A 20822-nucleotide genomic window follows, 5' to 3' on the forward strand; every position below is an offset into this window, starting at 1 on the left:
TTGCCAAGGAAATTTTTATTCCATGAAATTATCATTTTGGCTTTCATTTTCTGGGACCTTAGGTATGAAACCTAAACAGTCTTTTGTGACTTGTGTATTAGAGGAATTTTAGGAAGCTGAAAGGCAGTAGTATTAAGGTCAATTTTTCTACTTCCTTTATCTTCTATGTTTCTGATTATATGCAGATAGCTACATAATTAATAATAATGATGATAATAATATAACAATAGCTAATTTTTGTTTTAGGGTTTTAGGGTTTGCACAATGCTTTTTCAATATAATCTTATCTGATCTTCGTAATAACTCTGGAAGGTAGGTGCTATTATTATTCTCATTTTACAGATGAGGAAACTGAGGCATAGAATTGTTAGGCAATTTGCCCAGTCACAGAACTAGTAAGTGTTTGTGACTGCAAATAAATTCTGGTCTTTCTAACTCCAAGTCTGATACTCTATCTTCTTGTACCATCTAGCTTCCTATCTATCTATCTATCTATCTATCTATCTATCTATCTATCTATCTGTCTGTCTGTCTGTCTGTCTGTCTGTCTGTCTATCAATAGGTCCTTCTTTGTTTCTTCCTTTGCTTCTTTCTTCCTTTCTTTGTTTCTATCTTTGCTTCTTTCTTCCTTTGTTTGTTTCTTTCTCTTTTCCTCCCTCTCCCTTTCTTCCCTCCTCTATCTCTTTTCCTTCCTCCCCCCCCTCCTTCCTTCCTTCCTTCCTTTTTTTCCTTTTATTTGTCTGTCTTTCTATTTATCTGTTCACACACATTGTTTCTCATTTACATAATAGTGACTAGAGTTAGTCTCCTTTTCCCCACAATAAGCTAGAAATACTATGTAGGCAAGAATTGCTAACCTTTTTGGATGGCTACAGATAAGATAGCTGAGTCCCACAACTTTTTTGAGCAATTAAGGCATTTGAGTTCAGAGGCCTAAATATAGGCCCACAGAAGGGATCAAATCCACCACCAATACTCAGTCAGCAAAGGAGATTTTGCCAAGGGCAAGTAACCCAGGTCTTTAAGTATAGGGTGTTGGTTGTCAATAATTGTATTTTCATATGTCATCATTAGTGCTACTTACTCTTTCTTTAGATCAGTATTCATCCAGGATCATATCTTGTAGGAATTGTGATATAAGGAAGAAAAAGCCCAAGTCAAGGGAAGGGGAGGAATGAATATCTATCTTAATGTTTCTTCAAGAAGTAATCTTGGTGCTAGCTATCAAGCTAGCAGAGAGTTATCATTTTGGAGCTCCATGTGTATCTGCAACTGGAACTGGTTTATAACTCTCCACATATCAAACCAATTGATTCTGAAATTCCTTTCTCATTGCAATCACCTTAAAATATTTTTAGGCTATTGCACAGATATAGAAGCAGTCTGATATATAGCATATTGGAACTAGAATCAGGAGACCTCTTTTGAATTCTGCCTCTGGCATAATCTTAGGTGTGAGCATTGGCAAATCACTTTACTTTTCTGAGAGTTAGTCTACTTATCAGTAAAATGGGAGTTGTTGTGAGGAGAGTGTTTCTTAAACCTTAAAGGGTTATATGAACATGTTATTATCACACCATGAATCATCAATGAAATCTATTGGAAAGCCTTTATCCAAAAATTCTGCCACTCTTTTTTTCATTGTACATGGCAGAAGTAGTGACAGATGCAAAATGTTTGTGGGGATTGGGCTGAAGCAGGAAAATATGCCAACAAAATACTTTAGACACAGTGAGGTGGCATAGTGAATTGAGTAACAGATTTTCAATCAGGAAGACATGAGTTCAAATTCAGCCTCAGATACTCCCTAGTTGTGTGACCTTGGATGAGTCACTAAAACTCTTTTTGCCTCAGTTTCCTCATCTATAAAATGAGCATCACAGGAGCATCTACTACCAGGATTGCTATGAGGAGAAAATGAGATAATATTTGTAAAGCACTTTACAAACTTTAAATCATTTTGTAAATGCTAGCTATACTTATTAATATTTTATTTTTTTAAAAAATACACGTAAAATAGTTTTCAACATTCACTTTTATATTATTATTATAATGGGATCTGGCTTAATGTATTTGGTGAAGTTTGACAAATCTTTATTGCAAATTTGTGGGTGTCAGTGTAAGTATGAGTGTGGAAGGGGTATATATAATCAACTTTTGGAAAGGTTTAAAAAAAGACTTTCCTTTTTCTCATGGACATGATGGGAATGACAATCCAGTGACTGCTGTGACACCTGCTGTAGCAGGAAGAATCCTGGATTTGGGGTCAGAGGATCTGTACTTGAATTGCAACTTTTCTGCTTATAAGCTATGTGACCTTTGACAGATCATCTAACCACACTTGACCTCAGATTCCTGATCTGTAAGATAAGGAGATTGGAGTACATGACACTTAAGGTCTTTTTCAGATTAAAATCTATGAACTTGTGGATCCAAAAGAGGGAAAATGGGGTGATTGTGTTGTATCCTTGAAAAGAAGTGATAGACAGGAAATGCTCCCTTAGTTTTTGACAACTTTTGAAAAAAAAATTATCTCCAGAAACTTGAGGAGAATGTGGAAGTGTAAGGAGATGTTATATCAGGAAAAACTTTTTTTTCCTAAGTAATTAGAAATAGTATTGTCTACTCCAGTGTACTCCATGAGGTCATGAGGTAAAAAGTTATCTGTTACAGTGCATGTTTAATTTGAATTTGGATGAATACTTTTTGAACTCTGTGTGTGTACACACACACACACACACACACACACGAGAGAGAGAGAGAGAGAGAGATAGAGAGAGAGAGAGAGAGAGAGAGAGAGAGAGAGAGAGAGAGAGAGATAATATATTCTTTCAAGACGTGTGGTTTTGGATTAGATCTCCAAAATATTTTCCAACCTGAGAATGCTGAGTCTATGAGGTAGTTATTTAACCAAGAATGTGATATAATTACTTTCCTCCATTAGAATGGAAGCTCCCTGAGGGCAAGAACTGTCTTTATTTTTGCTTTTGCTTATATCTCCAGGGCTTAACTCAGTCCTTGGCACATAGTAAGCACTTACTATCAGGCTGTTTTAATTTCTACAAAGCAATGATATGGATTTTCCCATCTGGCCTTGGGGTATGCTGTCTCATCATTTGATAGTTACATTGAGTGTGTATGTCTGTCTCTTTGTGATAGTAACTGTGTGATTTAAGATCAATAGCCATACATATCCCCAAATAGGATCCTTTTTGCTCTGTGAAGTGAGATGTGAGATGACTGTTGCAGCAATGTAATAGAAAAATTTCCTTTAAAAAGCCAAGAAATGACATTGCTTAAAATTTTAGGTTTTAATTAAACTCAGTCATTTAGGGGTATAAGTGAATTAAGCAGACTATGATAAGCACTATCCATCTTTGGATAAACTCTGAAAATAAGGGTCAGGAAGAAAGCTCTTAGAAAATTTTGGCATTTATGATCATAGACTTTGGTGGGTTTTTCAACTAAATTTATGTCAGCGACTTTGACCTACTGATTTGTTTTATGTTGATAGATAAAAAGCTTTGTTTCAGAGAGCTCATGATACATTAGCTTTGTTTATTAATGTCTTGGTAAACCACATGTCTTTTTGATAAAGTAATTCTGAATCAGAAAGACCTCTTGGCTGCTGATTTCACTCCAGTTTACTTGCGTGTTTATTGATTGTCTTTGTTTATAAATGCTCTCTTCATTGTAATCTAGCTCCCTCCCAGCAACCTCCACCCAGAGGACAAGTTCAAAGTTCTTCTACTATCAATCTCTCCTGGCATCCACCTGATTCCCCAAATGCCCACTGGCTTACTTACAGCTTATTTAGAGACGGTATTGAAATTTACACAACTGAAGATAAGTACCCATACGGTAAGTCTGAGTGTTTGAAAACGAAACCATATGTACTGTGTATTGAATATTTAACCCAGAATTTTCACTTTCTGAAGTTTCTAAAGAGTGGAATTTTCATGATTTTTTCCCATTCGTTAGGCTTCATTTTCACAAGTAATTTTTTAATTTAATTTTTTAAATTTATGGAATAAAACAAGCATTTGCATAACAGCATAATAAAAAAGATGATTGTACATGAAACTCCAAATCTACTATGCATAACTTGATATTCCTTTCAAATATACAACAAAATTATCATGTAAATTTCTCTTTCTTCTTCCCTTCCCTCCCCCCACCTTAGAGATGGCTACCATTAGACACAAATAGATGTGTATATAAACACACACACACACACAAACACACTTTTTATCCATACTTCTACTTTTCCATTCTTTCTCTGGATGCAGATAGCATCTTTCTTCATATGTCAATTTGAATATTTATAATAGACAAAATAGCTTATTCACTCAAAGCCATTCTTAAAATAATATTGCTGTAGGGGTGGCTAGGTGGTACAGTGAATAGAGCATGGGCCCTGGAGTCAGTAGGACCTGAGTTCAAATCCGGCCTCACATACTTAACACTTGCTAGCCGTGTGACCTTGGGCAAGTCACTTAACCCCAATTGCCCTCCTTTCCCCCCAACAAAAATTAAAAAATGTAATATTGCTTTTACCATATATAATGTTCTCTTGGTTCCACTCATTTCATTCTTCTTTATTTCATAGAAATCTTTCCATGTTTTTCTAAAAGCATTGAGCTCATTATTTCTTATAGAACAGTAGTATTCCATCACAATCATATACCACAACTTGTCAGTCATTACCCAATTGATGGGCAGATACACATGCATATATATGTGTATGTTTACATATATACATACATAAGTACATACACACATATGTGAAAGTAACATTCTTTTAGTTTTATGTCCTTCAAAAATGTAAATAAATAAATGTTAAAGAACTCTATTTTGAAAATATAGGGAAACTAAGACAATGATGAATTAAGATTCTTAAAGAGATTTTATATGTGGGATGTTGTCTGTTTCAACTTATATTCTAATAATTTCAAGAAATAGTTAATACATAACTACAGTATTTTAGGCACTGAGGATATAAAACAAAAGACTGTGTCCTTAAGGTGCTTTCCTTCTTCCACTGGAGGTATGAATTATATTCACAGTTAAGTAAATGCTAGATAGGAAGAATAGAGCTTACTGGAAGCAATCAGGAAAGACTTTCATGTAGGATGTGGTACCTGAGCTAAATATGAAAGGAAGTTAAGGGTTCTAAATGATGAAGAAGAAACACATTCCAGGCACATGGTTCAGTTTTTGTAAAGATGTCATGGAGGTCAAAAGATGGAATATCACAGGGCGGCCAGGTGGTACAGTGAGTAAGAGCACCGGCCCCAGAGTCAGGAGACCTGGGATCAAATCCGGGCTCAGATACTTAGCACCACACCCAGAAATAATTGGCCGTGTAATCTTGAGCAAGTTGTTTAACCCAAATTGCTTAAAAAAAAGATGGAATATCAGCTGTGAGCTTAATATGGTTAGAACATCAAGTGCATGAAGGGAAGCCCTATAGAAAAAGTCTGGAAAGCTAAGTGGGATCCAGATTATGAAAGGCTTTAAATGTCAAGATGAGGAATTTTGTAATCTAATATCAAACAATAGGAATTAATAAAGTTTTTTGGAGTAGAGGAAAGGAAGAATGGTCAGGTCTCTTATGTAGGGAAATTCTTTTGGCAGCTATGTGGAGGACAGATAATAAAGGGTAAGGCACTGGGATCCCTATGCTTGAGTATAAGGTGATTGAATTGGTGTCAGAAGTGTTGTGGGTGTGAAATAGGGTAATTGGGTGAGCAAAACCAAGAGATCGAGTAATTAACTGTTATAGAAGTAGAATGGACAAGACTTGCCAACTTATGATTATGGGGGTTGAAGGACAGGGAAGTCAAGACTGACTGGGAGGTTATGCACCTGGATTGTGAGTTTGAGTGGTGAGAGGAGAAAATGGGTTCAAACTTGGGTATGTTGATTTTGAGATGCCAACTGAACAGTCATATATTTCACAGTCAGTTGATAATGTGGGACTGGAATTCAGGAAAGAAGCCAGAGCTAGATAAATACAATTGTGTGTGTATGTGTATTTGCATGGATCATTTATATAGAGATGGTCCTTCAATCTATGAGAGTTGATGGTATCACAGGATAGAGTATATAGAGAAAAAGAGAGCAAAGGTTAGAACCTTGTGGGATGCCTATTTAATGGATAGAAATAGAAGATGATTTAGCAAAGGATACTGAGGAGTGATGTGACAGGTAGAAGGAAAACCAAGACAAAACAATGTAGTGGGAGTCAAGGGATGCGAAAAATCAAGGAGTTGTCAAAAGTTGCAGGGCAGTCAAATAGAATGAGTACCAAGAAGAGGCCATTAGGTTGAACAGAAGTGATTAGCAATTGGGAAGAGCAGTTTTGTTTGAATGGTGTTGGAAGTCAAATTGGAAAAGATTGAGAAATTAGTGGCAGATGAGGAATTGGAGATAACTCTCTAGAAGTTTGTGAAAAGAAGAAATATGCCAGTAATTTGAAAGGAATTTAAGATCAAATGAAGGGTTTATTAAGGCAGAGGAGACCTGGAAAGGTAATCAGCATGGAAGCAAATAGACACTGAGAATAAGAAATGAAATTATCAAAGAAGCTAGGCTCCTGGAAGATATGACAGGGAATGGGGTCAAAGGCACAAGGTCACAGATTGGCCTTGACAAAGCAAAAGTACAGTTTCTCATCAGTAAAAGAATAAAGGAGGAGAGAAAGAATAATAATGTAGACCTGATAGTTAGTAGATGGCTGCAACAAGGCAGTGGTATGGGTTACATAGCTGGATGGAATGTATCTTAAAGGAGGAAAGATTGCTAAGGGAAGGAAGTTCTAGCAGTGGTAATGGGAAGTAATAAGTATACCTACTCTTCTTCCTGGCCCAGTGTATATAAGAGTATGAAAGAAGTACCCAGAATTGAAGAGGATAGCTAGGGATACAGTGTTTACTGGGAGAAGCCAGCTTTCTATGAGTTTCAAAGCAAAATGAATGTGTAATTGAAGGAAGAGGGCTTTGGATAGAAGTTAAGGAAATTCTTTATATCTGGGAGATAACTAAAGGTGCTCAGAGACATTTTTTAAAATTACCAATAACTGTTCTTACTCATTATATTTAAAATGTATATATTTTCAGTAGTTTAGCTATCCTTTCCACAGAGACAGAGAGGTGGACTAGAAGATTGTGGACATACTTCTAACTCTTTGTTGCATGACTCTTATTTGTATTTTGTTACAGCAAGTAATTCAATTTAAGTAACATTAGGAAGGACTTGAATCAATTCTTGCTTTCTACTGTGTTCAGAATTTTAAAGATGAATGATGACTTGGAAAGTTATGTAAAACAAAGCTCAGTATACACTTGGTTCTGTGTATATCCTTTTCAAAGTGGTTAAAGTGATGGTTCTTCCCACCATAGGTCGATATCCCATATTGATCAATTTTGGAATGCTTGTGTAGCATAATGTTTTATTATTACCCATCACTGTAGGTTACACTTTGTAGCTTTATTAGCTCTGACATGAGCCTAGGTTGTCATGTTTACAATTCTTACAATTATACCTCTCTTAAGTGCTCTAAGCTTTCTTTGAAGTTGTGGGGGAAAACTGTACTCAAAAGAGATGCAGATTGCAAAGGGAAATGAACATCTGTCTACATCTGCTATGTTGGCAATGTGGCCTAAAAACCTGCCACTTGAATGTTTGTTTTCTTCCAAATAACAGCATGATGCAGGTGTCCTGAAACTTCAGTTTCCATGATAGTGGAAAAATATGTACAGAAATATTGGAAACACTTCTAAAAAGTACATAATTGTACTTTATAATTGAAGATCACTTATGAATGATGGTGTCATCCTCATATATGACCATTTGAGATCATATTGTCCTACTTCCCATATAAGCTTTACTTCAGTAGAAGAACTAAAGTTGAAAAACTGTCTGAAATACCTTTGTACCTAGAGACAAATTTCACCATGGCAACATAATATGATCCATTTTATAGAACATTAAAAATGGAATATAGTGCTTTGACACTATTTCATGATTGCACTCAGCTAGTATCTAAATAATAGTTTCTTACACAATAACTGTGTACTAGTTCGCTAATCAGACATTTATATAATCCTATTTAACAAGCCATTATTTTCTAAAACCACAGTTTTAGTGAAAAAGATTACAATTCTGACATTTCTTGACAATCACTGTAATTAATGATGTGAAAATCATCTGCATGATGGCATTTGAATAGTAAGAACAATTCGTTAATGCTGTCAGAACTTCGTATCATTCCAATAACACCCTGATCTTTATTACTGTAGTTTTGGTGTGTGTGTAGCATATGTAATATGAAAAGGAAACACCACTTATATACAGCTGGATGAATACAGATCTTTTGGTTAAATAAAAGAATTTGGAATTATATGTGGAAGAGCATTGAACTTTTCAAGGAAAATTAACAGTATTTCCTTCAAAGATAGCTTGATGTTTTGGATGAGGACATTATAGAATTCCTCATTAAAATAACTTTTGGACTTTTGCTCACTGGACTGATGGACCATGGGGTTCCCCAGGAGGCAACTCTCTTTGTGTGAGAGACAAACCAGACATATTTACTATCAAAAATGAAATATTTGAGATCTCAGATTCATTAGAAATAAGACAGAAATGTATAAGGTTTTCATTTCATTCTATTGATTATTTCTAATGTGGTCATTTTGAGTGCTACCCAGGAATGTTACCACATTGTTTAAGTCGAATATTATAGGTAAAAGGATGTTGAAGAATCCTGTGTGGTTATTTCTTCCTTTTATGAGTCAGGAATAGGATAGAGTTCAGTCAGAGAACTGCAGAATCTAAAAGCTGGAAGCCAACTCAGAAGCCAACTAGTAAATTCAGTACTTAACCAACAATCTTTTCTATGGCATCCCTAAAAAGAATTTTTTTTCCAGTGTTCGGTGAAGGGGGACCCACTATTTACCAAGGCATCCATTTTCGTTTTTGGACTGTTCCAAGTGTTAGGAAGTTTTCCTGACTTTGAATCCACATTTGCCCCTCTAATTTCTGCCTCTTAGTAGTTCTGCCCACAGAGGATGATCTGAACAAGTTCAGTCTGTCTCTTGCATAATAGCCCTTGTGAGGTTTGAAGATAACTTTCACATATTCCCTAAGTCTTCTCTTTTCTAGGTTAAACATCTTCAGATCCTTCAACCAATCCCAATATGACATGTTTGCAGTTCTTTTATTGTTTGGATCACCTTCTTCTGTATATGCTCTAATTTGTTCATGAATTTCCTAAAATATGGTATCCAGAACCAAACATTATATCAAATATGCCTTGACCAGGACAGATTATAGGGAATTATATTCCCACCTGACTGCCTTCCTTTGCACTTCATCATGCCTGCAGGAACCTCGTCATCATGTAAGATAACTTCAGTCCTCGTACTGATACCTCATCAGTACCTTCTTCCCCTTGTGCTCACTCTCTGATTGAAGGGAAGAAACAAAGAGCTCCTCTCAAAATCTCTATTTCAGGAGGGCACTAACCTCATCCATCTCTGAGTTTCCCATCTGGCTTCACTCATTTTGACTTTATTATGCCTCCCAATGCTGGGTACCTTCTCTTCTCCCTCTACCCCATGCTTTTCAGTTTTGTTTTGCTATTTTTACCCATAAAATTGAAAGCTCCTTGGGGTCAGAAAATCTCTTCTTTTTACATATTTGTATCTCCAGGGATTAGCACAGTGCTTGGCACTTAATAAATGTTTGTTGACTGACTGACTGAAATGGTGGATGACCCTGAATGTGCAACCAGGTGCTTACACCCTTCTTTTTCTGGGATTGTTGTTCTTAATGTATGTTCTCTTTTTATATAGCTTCCTCTCTCCTGCTCCACAATGATTGGACTGGCTAGTGTGTCCGATTCCAGTCCCAGTCAAAAATCAAAGAAGTTCCCCAGAAAATGTCAAGAGAATATTCTACATTCATCCCTAGGGTCAGAAATTTTGTAGTCCCTTGAAATATCCACAGCAATTACTTGACATCCCATATCACAGCATCAGCTGTGCAATATTAATCACAGTATTTATATTACTTGCAATTATACATAAAATGGGTATCAGCTCTTAATACAACAGGGATGATTAATCTACACTCTCAGGAAACCATCTCAGGCAACCATTCACAATAAATATATATCAACAATAGTTATAATAGTCATAGCACAGTATAAAGTAGTGCTTGACAGAATGACTCATTGTTTAAATTACACACCAGAAATATTAAGTGCATGTCATAGCAGTACATGTATATACACAGAACACAAGCAAATATGCACAACAGCAAAGCAGTAATAGCACCACTATGCTTACAGAATAACAAAGCATGAATCAATAGCATTGCAGATGCACATAAACAATAGAAATATGTAAAACTAACATAAGCATATGTACAATTTATACATGATGCTGAATAGACAAATATATATGAACAAAATATGATAAATCAGAAACACGCTCAAAACATTCAGTACTTTCCATGCATCAATCATATGTCATTCCATTTCAGGCATATACTGTCTAGGTGATATCCTGAATACCTCCTCCTCAATCAATGACTCTAACAATGCTGGAATTGAGTTCTGGGACTCGTACCTGGACCTCCCTAAATTGAATTAGCCGGGGCACAATTTTGGGTAGTAATGACCCTGATTCCCCAAAATTTATCACTTCTCTTTCTATTCCCATTGATCCTCACCATAACGTTACTACCACACAATCACAGAATCTTGGGGATTTTAGAGTTATAAGGGAATATCTCATCCATACCTGAAAAATAATGTCCATTGTAACATATCTTCCAATTGGTCATCCAGTTCTTCTTGAAAGAAGAACCCCTTTGAGGGGGAAACTATTTACCTATTGATGTAACCCATTCCTATTTTGAGTAACTCTAATTATGAGTTAGTTTTTCCTGAAATTAAGGCTACATTTGACTCTGCAGTTTCCATGTTTTGCTACTGGCAAAGTAAGTTGAATCTCATAACAGAAATTCAAATATTTTGAAATGTCTATCCTGACTCTTCCCTGTCTTCTCATTTTCAGGTACATAATCCTTAGATTCTTTGATCCTTATATTATGTGTATTCAAGACCCTTTACTATCCAATTTAGTTTACATTGGGCACTCTCCAGGTTATCCCTAGTAGAAATCTGTCCCTCTCCCTCCCTCCTTTCTTTTCCCCCTTTTCCTCCTTCCACTGTCCTAACCCTCACCCCCAGCAAGGACCTGAGACCTAAGAAGAAGGCTCAGGAAATTGCTTCTTAAATATTTCTCCATCTCTCCTTATTTCTCACTCCCCTCTTAATTCCCTCATCTCCCCTCTGCTATGTAACAGCTATACCTCTCAATTAAGTCCAAGAATATATTAGTTTTTTTGGCTGCTATGTCAATTTCTCTCTCTCTCTCTCTCTCTTTCTCTCTCTCTCTCTCTCTCTCTTTCTCTCTTTCTCTTCCTCTCTCTCTCTCTCTCTCCCTTCCTTCCTTTTTTTTTTTTTGCCTTTTGGAGGGCAATTGGGGTTAAGTAACTTGCCCAAGGTTACATGGCTAATTTTTTTTGTCTGGGTGTTAAATGTCTGAGGCCAGAACTGAACTTGGGTCCTCCTGACTCCAAGGCCGGCACTTTACTTACTGCACCACCTAGCTGCCCCTGCTTTCCTTTTCTTTTAAAGCAAACAGCTCTCTAGTCATGCTTCCCCATCTTGGATTTGGAACGTTGACTTTTTCAACCTCAGTATAAGACTTTACATTGTTCCTATTGATTTCATTTTGTAAATGAAACCCAATGCACTAGCTAACATAAGTCTTTCTTGGATCCTAACAGTTATCCACTGTTGTCAACTGTCTCCTTCCAGCTATATTTTTATCTAAGTCATTGCTAAGGATGTAGACTGAACCTATGATTTCATCAGTATAGGAAATTCCTGGATTGATAATGAGATTCTACTAATGAGGATGAGAATCTTCTATGTAGCCTTCTGTGTTAGAGACACATCTTTCTCAGGGTCACACAGCCAGTTTGTGTTAGAGGCAGGGCTTAAATCTTTATCTTCCTAGCTTCAAAACTCAGTTCTCTATTCATTATGTCTTGCAACCATTCATAAGTCATTGATTTGAACCCATGGCATCTGATTCCCTTGCTCCCCTAGTATTCTTTCTGTGAAATTATCATCTCTCAAGTTCACTTGTGGCTTGCCTAATTTCTCTGTTTAAGATTAGGTTTAGACTTTCTACTTCCTATGTTGTTAATTTGGTTGTTTAAATTTTTTTGTAGATATTGTTTTTATCTAACTTTTCTTTTTATTGAGATTTAGTTGGTTAATTTTTGATAATTTTATTTATTTCCTTTTCATTATGAATTCTTTCTTTTCACTTTTTATCTTGGTAAATTACTTCACACCCATTAAAAATCAAATTAGTTAATAGCTTGTTGGATTCTATGATCTTTTCCCTTTTTAAAATTTTTGTTTATTTTTATGTAAAATTTGTATTGTACTTTGTAATTAATTATTAAATTGATGATTTAATCGAATGTTTATTTCATTAGTCTTTCTTTACTAATCTAAATGTTAAGAAATATACATTTTCTTTTAAAGACTATTTTTGTTGCAACCTGTATTTGTTGTTGTTGTTATTATTTTATTGCTATTGGGCAGCTAAGTGGAGCAGTGGATAGAATGCTAGGCTTAGAGTCAGGAAGACTCAATTCCTGAGTTTAAATCTGGTCTCAGACACTTACTAGCTGTTTGACCCTGGGCAAGTCACTTAATCCTGTTTGTCTCTATTTCCTCATCTGTAAAATGAGTTAGAGAAGGAAATGGCAAATCACTCCCATATCTTTGCCAAAAAGTCCCCCCAAACCCAATGCTAAATGGAATCACAAAGAGTTGGACAGACTGAAAATGACTAAATAACAACAAATTGTTGCCATCCTCTTTAACATTGAGATGCTATTTTTTGATGATTTGGTTTTTGATCTCATTATTTGTGCTATCATCATATATTATCCTAAATAGATAATAAATCTCTGTCTTTTGCTTTTATTTTGTTATTTATCAGGATTTTTATTCTGTCATGGCTTATAAAAGATATATGTAATATGTTTACCCTTCTGCATTCATTTTTTTTTCTTATAACAATATCAATTTTTGTAAAGGTGCTTTTTATTGTTGATAAATAAGTCTACTTCTTAATATCCTCATTTAGTAATTATGAATGATCTGTTATACCTAGTATATGCAATACTTTATTCAGATCTATATTTTCCTTCTTGTTAATTTTTCTGCTAATTTTGTTGAGAATTTAAAAAGTAATGTTGAAGTCCCCTACTGTTTTCTTAATTTCTAGCTTTTATTTATTTAATTTTTGTATTTCCATGCTTTATTTAATCTTTTAAGCCATTTGGCAAGGTTCTTTGCTAAACCAAGGTCATTCTAAAAACTAACCTACCATCAGAGAAGAAGGGAATGACCTAGAGATTAAAATAATAAAAAGGTAGCCATTCCATTCTAACTCTTTAGGGAAGAGTGACACAGTAGAAAAGATATTGGATTTGGAATCAAAGGATCTGTGTTCAAATGACAGTATTTTTGATTTCTACCTGCCTTAGAATGTTTAGCTTAAAAAAAATCAATTTAGTTATCCTTAAGTATTTAGATACTATACTACCTGCTAAACATATCTCAAATTGATATATTTTTCATTATGGGAAAGCAACATGGTAGCTTTAGTGTCAGTATAATATGGATTCATGTTGCCTTTCTGACACATACTGGTTGTATAATCCTCATTAAGTACACTTCTAGTATAACATAATAATTCTCTACATTTCAGAATGTTTTTTCACTATGCATTGACAGAGGCTCACTGAGAATTCTTAAAACCAGTAAAATCCTAGATCTAAGCCCATAAACCCTTTATAATCAAATTCCATTATTTGCAGTACCTCAAATGAGGTATTTTCCTTGCTTTTATCTTTTGATGGTATTTATGTTATAATATCTTCTTAAATCATATTATCATTTTTTATTCAAGTGAAGCATGAAATGTTCTATTCTAGTTCTCCATTTTAATGTTAAATGAGATTTTGTTTTCTAAAGTACTTTACTTTCTATTTTGTTGTTCTTTCATTTTAAAGGTCAGTTTAAACCATTAACATTCAATTCAACATTCAAACAGACAACATTGAAGTTTATTTTTTTCCTATGGAATTCTCTTATATTACACCTTAATTAAAAAAAATAACACTAGGTACCTAAAACTTGCCTTGTTTGAAGTAATCTGAACTTGGGATCCTTCTTCCCTCTTTATCTATGACCCAGAGTGTTGTATCTTGCCCTATTTATCCATTCTAATTGACCCTAGACACCTGTTCCCTGTTTTTATTGAAACAGTACATCCATGACTTCACCTTCATAGACAAAAACTTCTTTTCTTCCACCCTTTTATCAACCATGCCAATTTACTTTTTTTTCTTCCATATTTCTACTCTAGGATATTTTTCCCCTTGATCACTGGAACCCACAATGAATCTCTCTCTTTTTTGTCTTAGTTTGTTTACTTTTAGTTTACAAGATTCATTTTCACAATCCCTTCAAATTTTCTACCCACTCCCTCTCCTGCACTCCCCTTCCCCCATGGAGGCATGCAATCAAGTATAGGATCTGTAAAAACTTTTACATTAGACATTAGTCATATTGTAAAGAAGGATTGTAACAGATGGAATAAACAATGGGAAAGAGGAAAAAAACAAACAAGAAAAAGAAAGAGAGCAGGTAATTTGATTCAGTCTGCATTCAAACTCTGTTCTTTCTAGTTCTTTCTCTGAATGTAGACATCTCCTTCCATCATGAATCTTTTAGAGTTGTCTTATAAACTTGCATCACTGAGAAGAGTCCAGTCTATCAAAGTTGGTCATCACAGATATGTTGTGTCTGTAACTGTGTATAAATTTCTCCTGGTTCTGCTCTTCTCACTGCACATCAGTCTGTATAATTCTCTCCAAGCAAATATGAAGTCTGTCTGCTCCTCATTTATTACAACACAATAGTATTCCATTACATTCATATACCACAGCTTGCTTAGCCATTCTCCAATTGATGGGCATCCCTTTAATTTCCAATTCTTTGCCACCACAAAAAGAGCTGCTATAAACATTTTTGTACATATGGGTCTTTCTCCCACTTCTATAATCTCTTTGGGATACAACCCTAGAAGTGGTATTACTGGATCAAAGGGAATGCAATTATTTATATCCCTTTGGGCACAGCTCCAGATTGCTCTCCAGAATAGTTGAATCAGTTCACAACTACACCAGCAATGCATTAGTGTTCCCATTTTTTCCACATCCTCTTCAGCATTTATCATTTTCCTGTTTTGTCATCTTAGCCAATCTGACTGGTGAGATGTGGTACCTCAGAGCTGTTTTGATTTGCATTTCTCTATTCGATACTGATTTAGAGCATTTTTTTCATATGCTTATAGATATCTTTTATTTCTACCTCTGAAGATTACCTGTTCATATCCTTTGACCACTTATCAGTTGGGGAATGACTTGTATTCTTATAGATTTGACTCAATTCTCTGTATGTTTTAGAAATGAGGCCTTTATCAGAGACACTGGTTGTAAAAATTCTCTCTGAATTTCCACTTCCCTCTTAATCTTGGTTACATTGGCTTTGTTTGTACAGAAACTTTTCAATGTAATGTAATTACGATTATCCATTTTGTATTTTATAATGCTCTCTAACTCTTGTTTGATCATAAAGTCTTCCCTTCTCCATAAATCTGACAGGTAAAGTATTCCTTGCTTTGCAGATTGCTTACAGTATCAGCCTTTATTTTGGTATATGGTGCTAGATAATGGTCTATGCCCAGTTTCTGCCATACTATATTCCAGTTTTCCCAGCAATTTTTGTCAAATTGTGAGTTCTTATCCCCCCAAACAGGGGTTTTTGAGTTTATCAAACAGTAGTTTACTGTAGTCATTGACTTCTGAGTCTCATGTACCCAATCTATTCCATTGATCCATTACTCTGTTCCTCAGCCAGTACCAAGTAGTTTTGATGACTGCTGCTTTATAAGAGAGATTAAAATCTGGTATGGCTACATCACCTTCCCTAACATTTTTTTTTCATTAATTCCCTAGATATTCTGGACCTTTTTTTCTTCCAAATGAATTTTGTTACTATTTTTTCTAGCCCTATAAAGTAATTTTTGGTAGATTGATTAGTATGGCACTAAACATGTAATTTAATTTAGGTAAAATTGTCATTTTTATTATATTAGCTTGATCCAGCCGTGAGCAATTGATGTTTTTCCAATTAGTTAAATCTGACTTTATTTGTGTGAAAAGTGTTTTGTAGTTGTGGTCATATAGGTCCTGGGTTTATTTTGGCAGGTAGATTTCCAAATATTTTATAATGTCTACACTAACTTTAAATGGCATTTCTCTTTCTATGTCTTACTGTTAGATTTTGTTAGAAATATATGGGAATGCCAAGGATTTATATGGGTTTATTTTATATCCTGCAACTTTGCCAAATTTATTTGTCTCAAGTAGTTTTTTACTTGATTCTCTAGGATTCTCTAAGTATACCATCATATCATCTACCAAGAGTGACAGCTTAGTCTCTTCTTTTCCTAACTTGATTCCTTTTGATTTCTTTTTCTTCTCTAATTGCTACTGCTAACATTTCTAGTACCAGACTGAACAAGAGAGGTGGTAGTGAACATCATTGTTTCACTGCTGATCTTATTGGAAATGCTTCTAGTTTATCCCTATTACATGTAATACTTGCTGATGGCTTTAAATAGATGCTACCTATTATTTTAAGGAAGATTCCATTTATTCCTATAATTTCTAGTGTTTTTAATAGGAATGGATATTGCATTTTGTCAAAGGCTTTTTCTTCATCTATTGAGATAATCATATAGTTTCTGCTAGTTTTATTGTTGATATGATCAATTATACTGATGGTTTTCCTAATATTGAACCATCCTTGCATTCCTGGAATAAATCCTACCTGATCAAAGTGTATTATTCTTGTGATGAGTTGCTGTATTCTTTTTGCTAATATTTTATTTAAAAAATTTTACATCTATATTCATGAGAGAAATTGGTTTATGATTTTCTTTCTTCATTTTGTCTCTTCCTGATTTAGTTATAAGTACCATATTTGTGTCATAAAAAGAATTTGATAGGATTCCTTCTTTACCAATTTTCCCAGATAGTTTGTAGAGAATTGGAATCAGTTGTTCTTTAAATGTTTGGTAGAATTCACTAGTAAATCTATCTGGCCCTGCAGATTTTTTCCTAGGGAGTTCATTGATGGCTTGTTCAATTTCTTTTTCTGATATAGGGTTATTTAAGTAGTTTACTTCCTCTTCAGTTAATCTGGGCAATTTATGTTTTTGTAAATATTCATCCCTTTCACTAAGATTTTTAAATTTATGTGCATGCAATTGGGGAAAATAATTCCTAATTATTGTTTTAATTTCCTCTTCATTGGAGGTAGATTTACCCTTTTCATTTTTGATACTCATAATTTGGTATTCTTTTTTCTTTTAATCATATTGACTAAAGGTCCATCAATTTTATTGTTTTTTTTCATAAAACCAGCTCTTAATTTTATTTATGAATACAATAGTTTTCTTAAATTCAATTTTATTAATCTCTCCTTTTGTTTTTTATTATTTTATTTTAGTATTTAATTGGGGATTTTCAATTTGTTTTTTTCTAGCTTTTTCAGTTGTATGCCCAATTTATTGTTCTCCATTTTCTCTATTTTATTTATGTATGCATTCAGGGACATAAAACTTCCCCTAAGAACTGCTTTTGCTGCATTCCACAACTTTTGTTATGTTGTCGGATTATTGTCATTCTCTTGAATGAAGTTACTGATTGTTTCTATAACTTCATATTTGACTCACTCATTCTTTAGGATTAAATTATTTAGTTTCCAATTAGTTTTTAGTCTATCTTTCCATGGCTCCTTATTATGTATAGTTTTTTTGCATCATGATCTGAGAAGGATGAATTTAATATTTCTGCCTTTCTGCACTGAATTGTGAGATTTGTATGCCCTAATACATGGTTAGTTTTTGTGTATGTACCATATACTGCTGAGAAGAAGGTATATATATATATATATTCCTTTTTATTCCCATTCAATTTTCTCCAGATGTCTACCATATCAATCTTCTTTAAGATTCTATTTACCTCCTTATCTTCTTTCTTATTTATTTTGAGGTTAGATTTATCAAATTCAGAGAGGGGGAGATTGAGGTCCCCTACTAGTATAGTTTTGCTTTCTATTTCTTCCTCTAATTCCCCTGACTTCTCCTCTAGTAATTTGGATGCTATACTGCTTGGTGCATATATGTTAAGTAATGATATTGCTTCATTCTCGATGGTGCCTTTTAGCAGGATATAGTTTCCTTCCTTATTTCTTTTAATTAGATCTATTTTTGCTTTAGCTTTATCCAAGATAAGAATTGCTACCCCTGATTTTTTTTTACTTTAATTGAAGCACAATATATCCTACTCCAGCCTTTTCCCTTTACCCTGTGCATATCCCCTTGTTTCAGATGGATCTCTTGTAGACAGCATATTGTAGGATTATGGTTTTTAATCCATTCTGTTATCCACCGACATTTTATTGGAGAGTTCATCCCATTCACATTCACAGTTCTGATTACTATCTGTGTCTTTCCCTCCATCCTTTCCCCTCCCCTGCTTATGTTTTTGTTTTTTTCTCCCTTCTCCTCCTTAAGAATTTTCCTTTTGATTACCACTTCCCTCAGTTTTCCCTCCCTGTGCCTCACCTTTACCTACCCTTTTCCTTATTACTATTTCCCTCCCTTCTCACCACCCCTCCCCTTTTAACCCACCCCCCTCCCCTTACCCTTCCTACTGCCTGTAGGGCACAATGGATTTTTATACTTAACAGTAATTCCCACCTTGAACCCAAGCCAATGAGAGTAAATTTCATACAGTGCTTCTCTCCCTCCCTCCTTTCCCTTTATTATAACGAGTTTTTGTGTCTTTTCATGTTAGAATACTAAACTTAACTGATTATGTTGATCCCTCTTTGAACCAGAACCAATGAGAATAATGTCCATATGATGTTCATCTCCCCCCCATCCCCTCTACTATAGTATGTTTTTATGCTTCTTTGTGTAGCATAGTTTAACTTTTTCTGCCTCATCCTTTCCTTTCCTCCCATTACAATCCCTTTGTACCCCCTTAATAAGGTTTTTTTTAATCATGAGATTAGTTCATTTATACCCATGCCCTCTATGTATGTATATCCCTTTTAAATGTCACAATAATTATATAAATTTCAATATTGACAGGCATCTACTTCTCATATAGGGATGTAAACAGTTTGGTCTTATTAGACCCCAAGATGTATCTGTGTGTGTGTGTGTTTTCTTTGTTTACCTTTTTAGGTCTTTCTTGAGTCTTGTAATTGGAGATCAAATTTTCCATTGAGCTCTAGCTTTTTCATCAGGAAAGTCTGGAAGTCCCTTATTTCATTAAATGACCATCTCCTTGCCTGAAACATTATGCTCAGTTTTGCTGGATAGTTGATCCTTGGTTGCAGTCTTAGCTCTTTTGCCTTATGAAATATCAAATTCCAATCCCTTTGATCTTTTAATGTAGAAGCTGCTAGGTCCTGTGTAATCATGACTGTAGTTCTACAATATTTGAATTGTTTCTTTTTGGTTGCTTGTAGTATTTTATCCTTGACCTTGTAATTCTGGAATTTGGAAGCTATGTTTCTTGGAGTTTTCAATTTGGGATCTCTTTCAGGAGAATTCTTTCGATAACTATTTTACCCTCTGATTCTGGGACCTCAGGACAGTTTTCTTTGACAATCTCTTGGAGGATGTTGTCCAGGCTGCTTTTTTCCATCCTAGCTTTCTGGTAGACCAATAATTCTTAGGTTATCTCTCTTGGATCTATTCTCCAGGTGAGTTGTTTTTCCAGTGAGATATTTTACCCTGTCTTCTAATTTTTCAATCTTTATGTTTTGTTTGACTGATTCTTGATGCATCATAGAGTCCTTAGCTTTAATTTGACTGATTCTAATTTTTAGCAAATTATGTTTCTCATTTATTTTTTGAATTTCCTTTTCTATATGTTCACTTTTCATTTTTAGGGAGGTATTTTCTCCAGTTAAATTTTGAACCTCCCATCCCACTTCACCAATTTTACTTTTTAAGGATTTGTTTTCATTTAGTTTTTTTTTTTTTCCAGTTTGGTCACTGTACATTTAAATTTATCTTCTACATCTCTAATTTGGCTTTTAAATCTTTCTTGAGCTCCTCCAAGAATGTTTTTTGGGCTTGAGACCAGTTCATATTTCCTTCTGTGGTCTCAAGTGTGAGTATAGAGTTCATGTTGTCCTCTGAATTTGGTTGTTCTTGCTCACTATAATAGGATCATATCTTTCTTGATTTGACAGATTCCTTGTTGCCCATTGTGATTACCTATGTCCTGAATTTTTAGAGTGGATATCTGCTTCTGGGGTACATATGTACTGTGCTTCTCAGGCTGGGAGGTAGGGGTTTGATTGTTAACTTTGTGTGCTGTAGCCTCTGGGTGTCTAGACTAGACTGAGGCCAAGGCCAGGACTCTCAGTGTTTCCCCTCACAGAGGCTCACAGAATAATCTGTGGGGGAGAGGTGGTCTGGCCACTTCAGGTTTCTGCCTCTGTGTCCCTGGGCTAGAGCTCGGGCAGGCTCAGAAGCTGGTGGCTAGCAGTGCTGTTGTCT

General features: G+C 35.0%; 1 protein-coding gene across 1 annotated transcript in view; it reads left to right on the forward strand.

The window, feature by feature from the left end:
- The window catches only part of USH2A (usherin), a 1033591-nt gene that overhangs the window by 209264 nt on the left and 803505 nt on the right, over nucleotides 1-20822 (forward strand). The window contains exon 16 of the mRNA XM_069066041.1: nucleotides 3703-3861. Coding sequence (XP_068922142.1) covers nucleotides 3703-3861 — 159 coding nt within the window. The remainder of the gene's footprint in view (nucleotides 1-3702; nucleotides 3862-20822) is intronic.

Source organism: Petaurus breviceps, unplaced genomic scaffold (assembly GCF_028583685.1).
Source record: "Petaurus breviceps papuanus isolate PSGF00001 unplaced genomic scaffold, PetGlider_PUasm1.0 90702, whole genome shotgun sequence".
Lineage (NCBI taxonomy): Eukaryota > Metazoa > Chordata > Mammalia > Diprotodontia > Petauridae > Petaurus > Petaurus breviceps.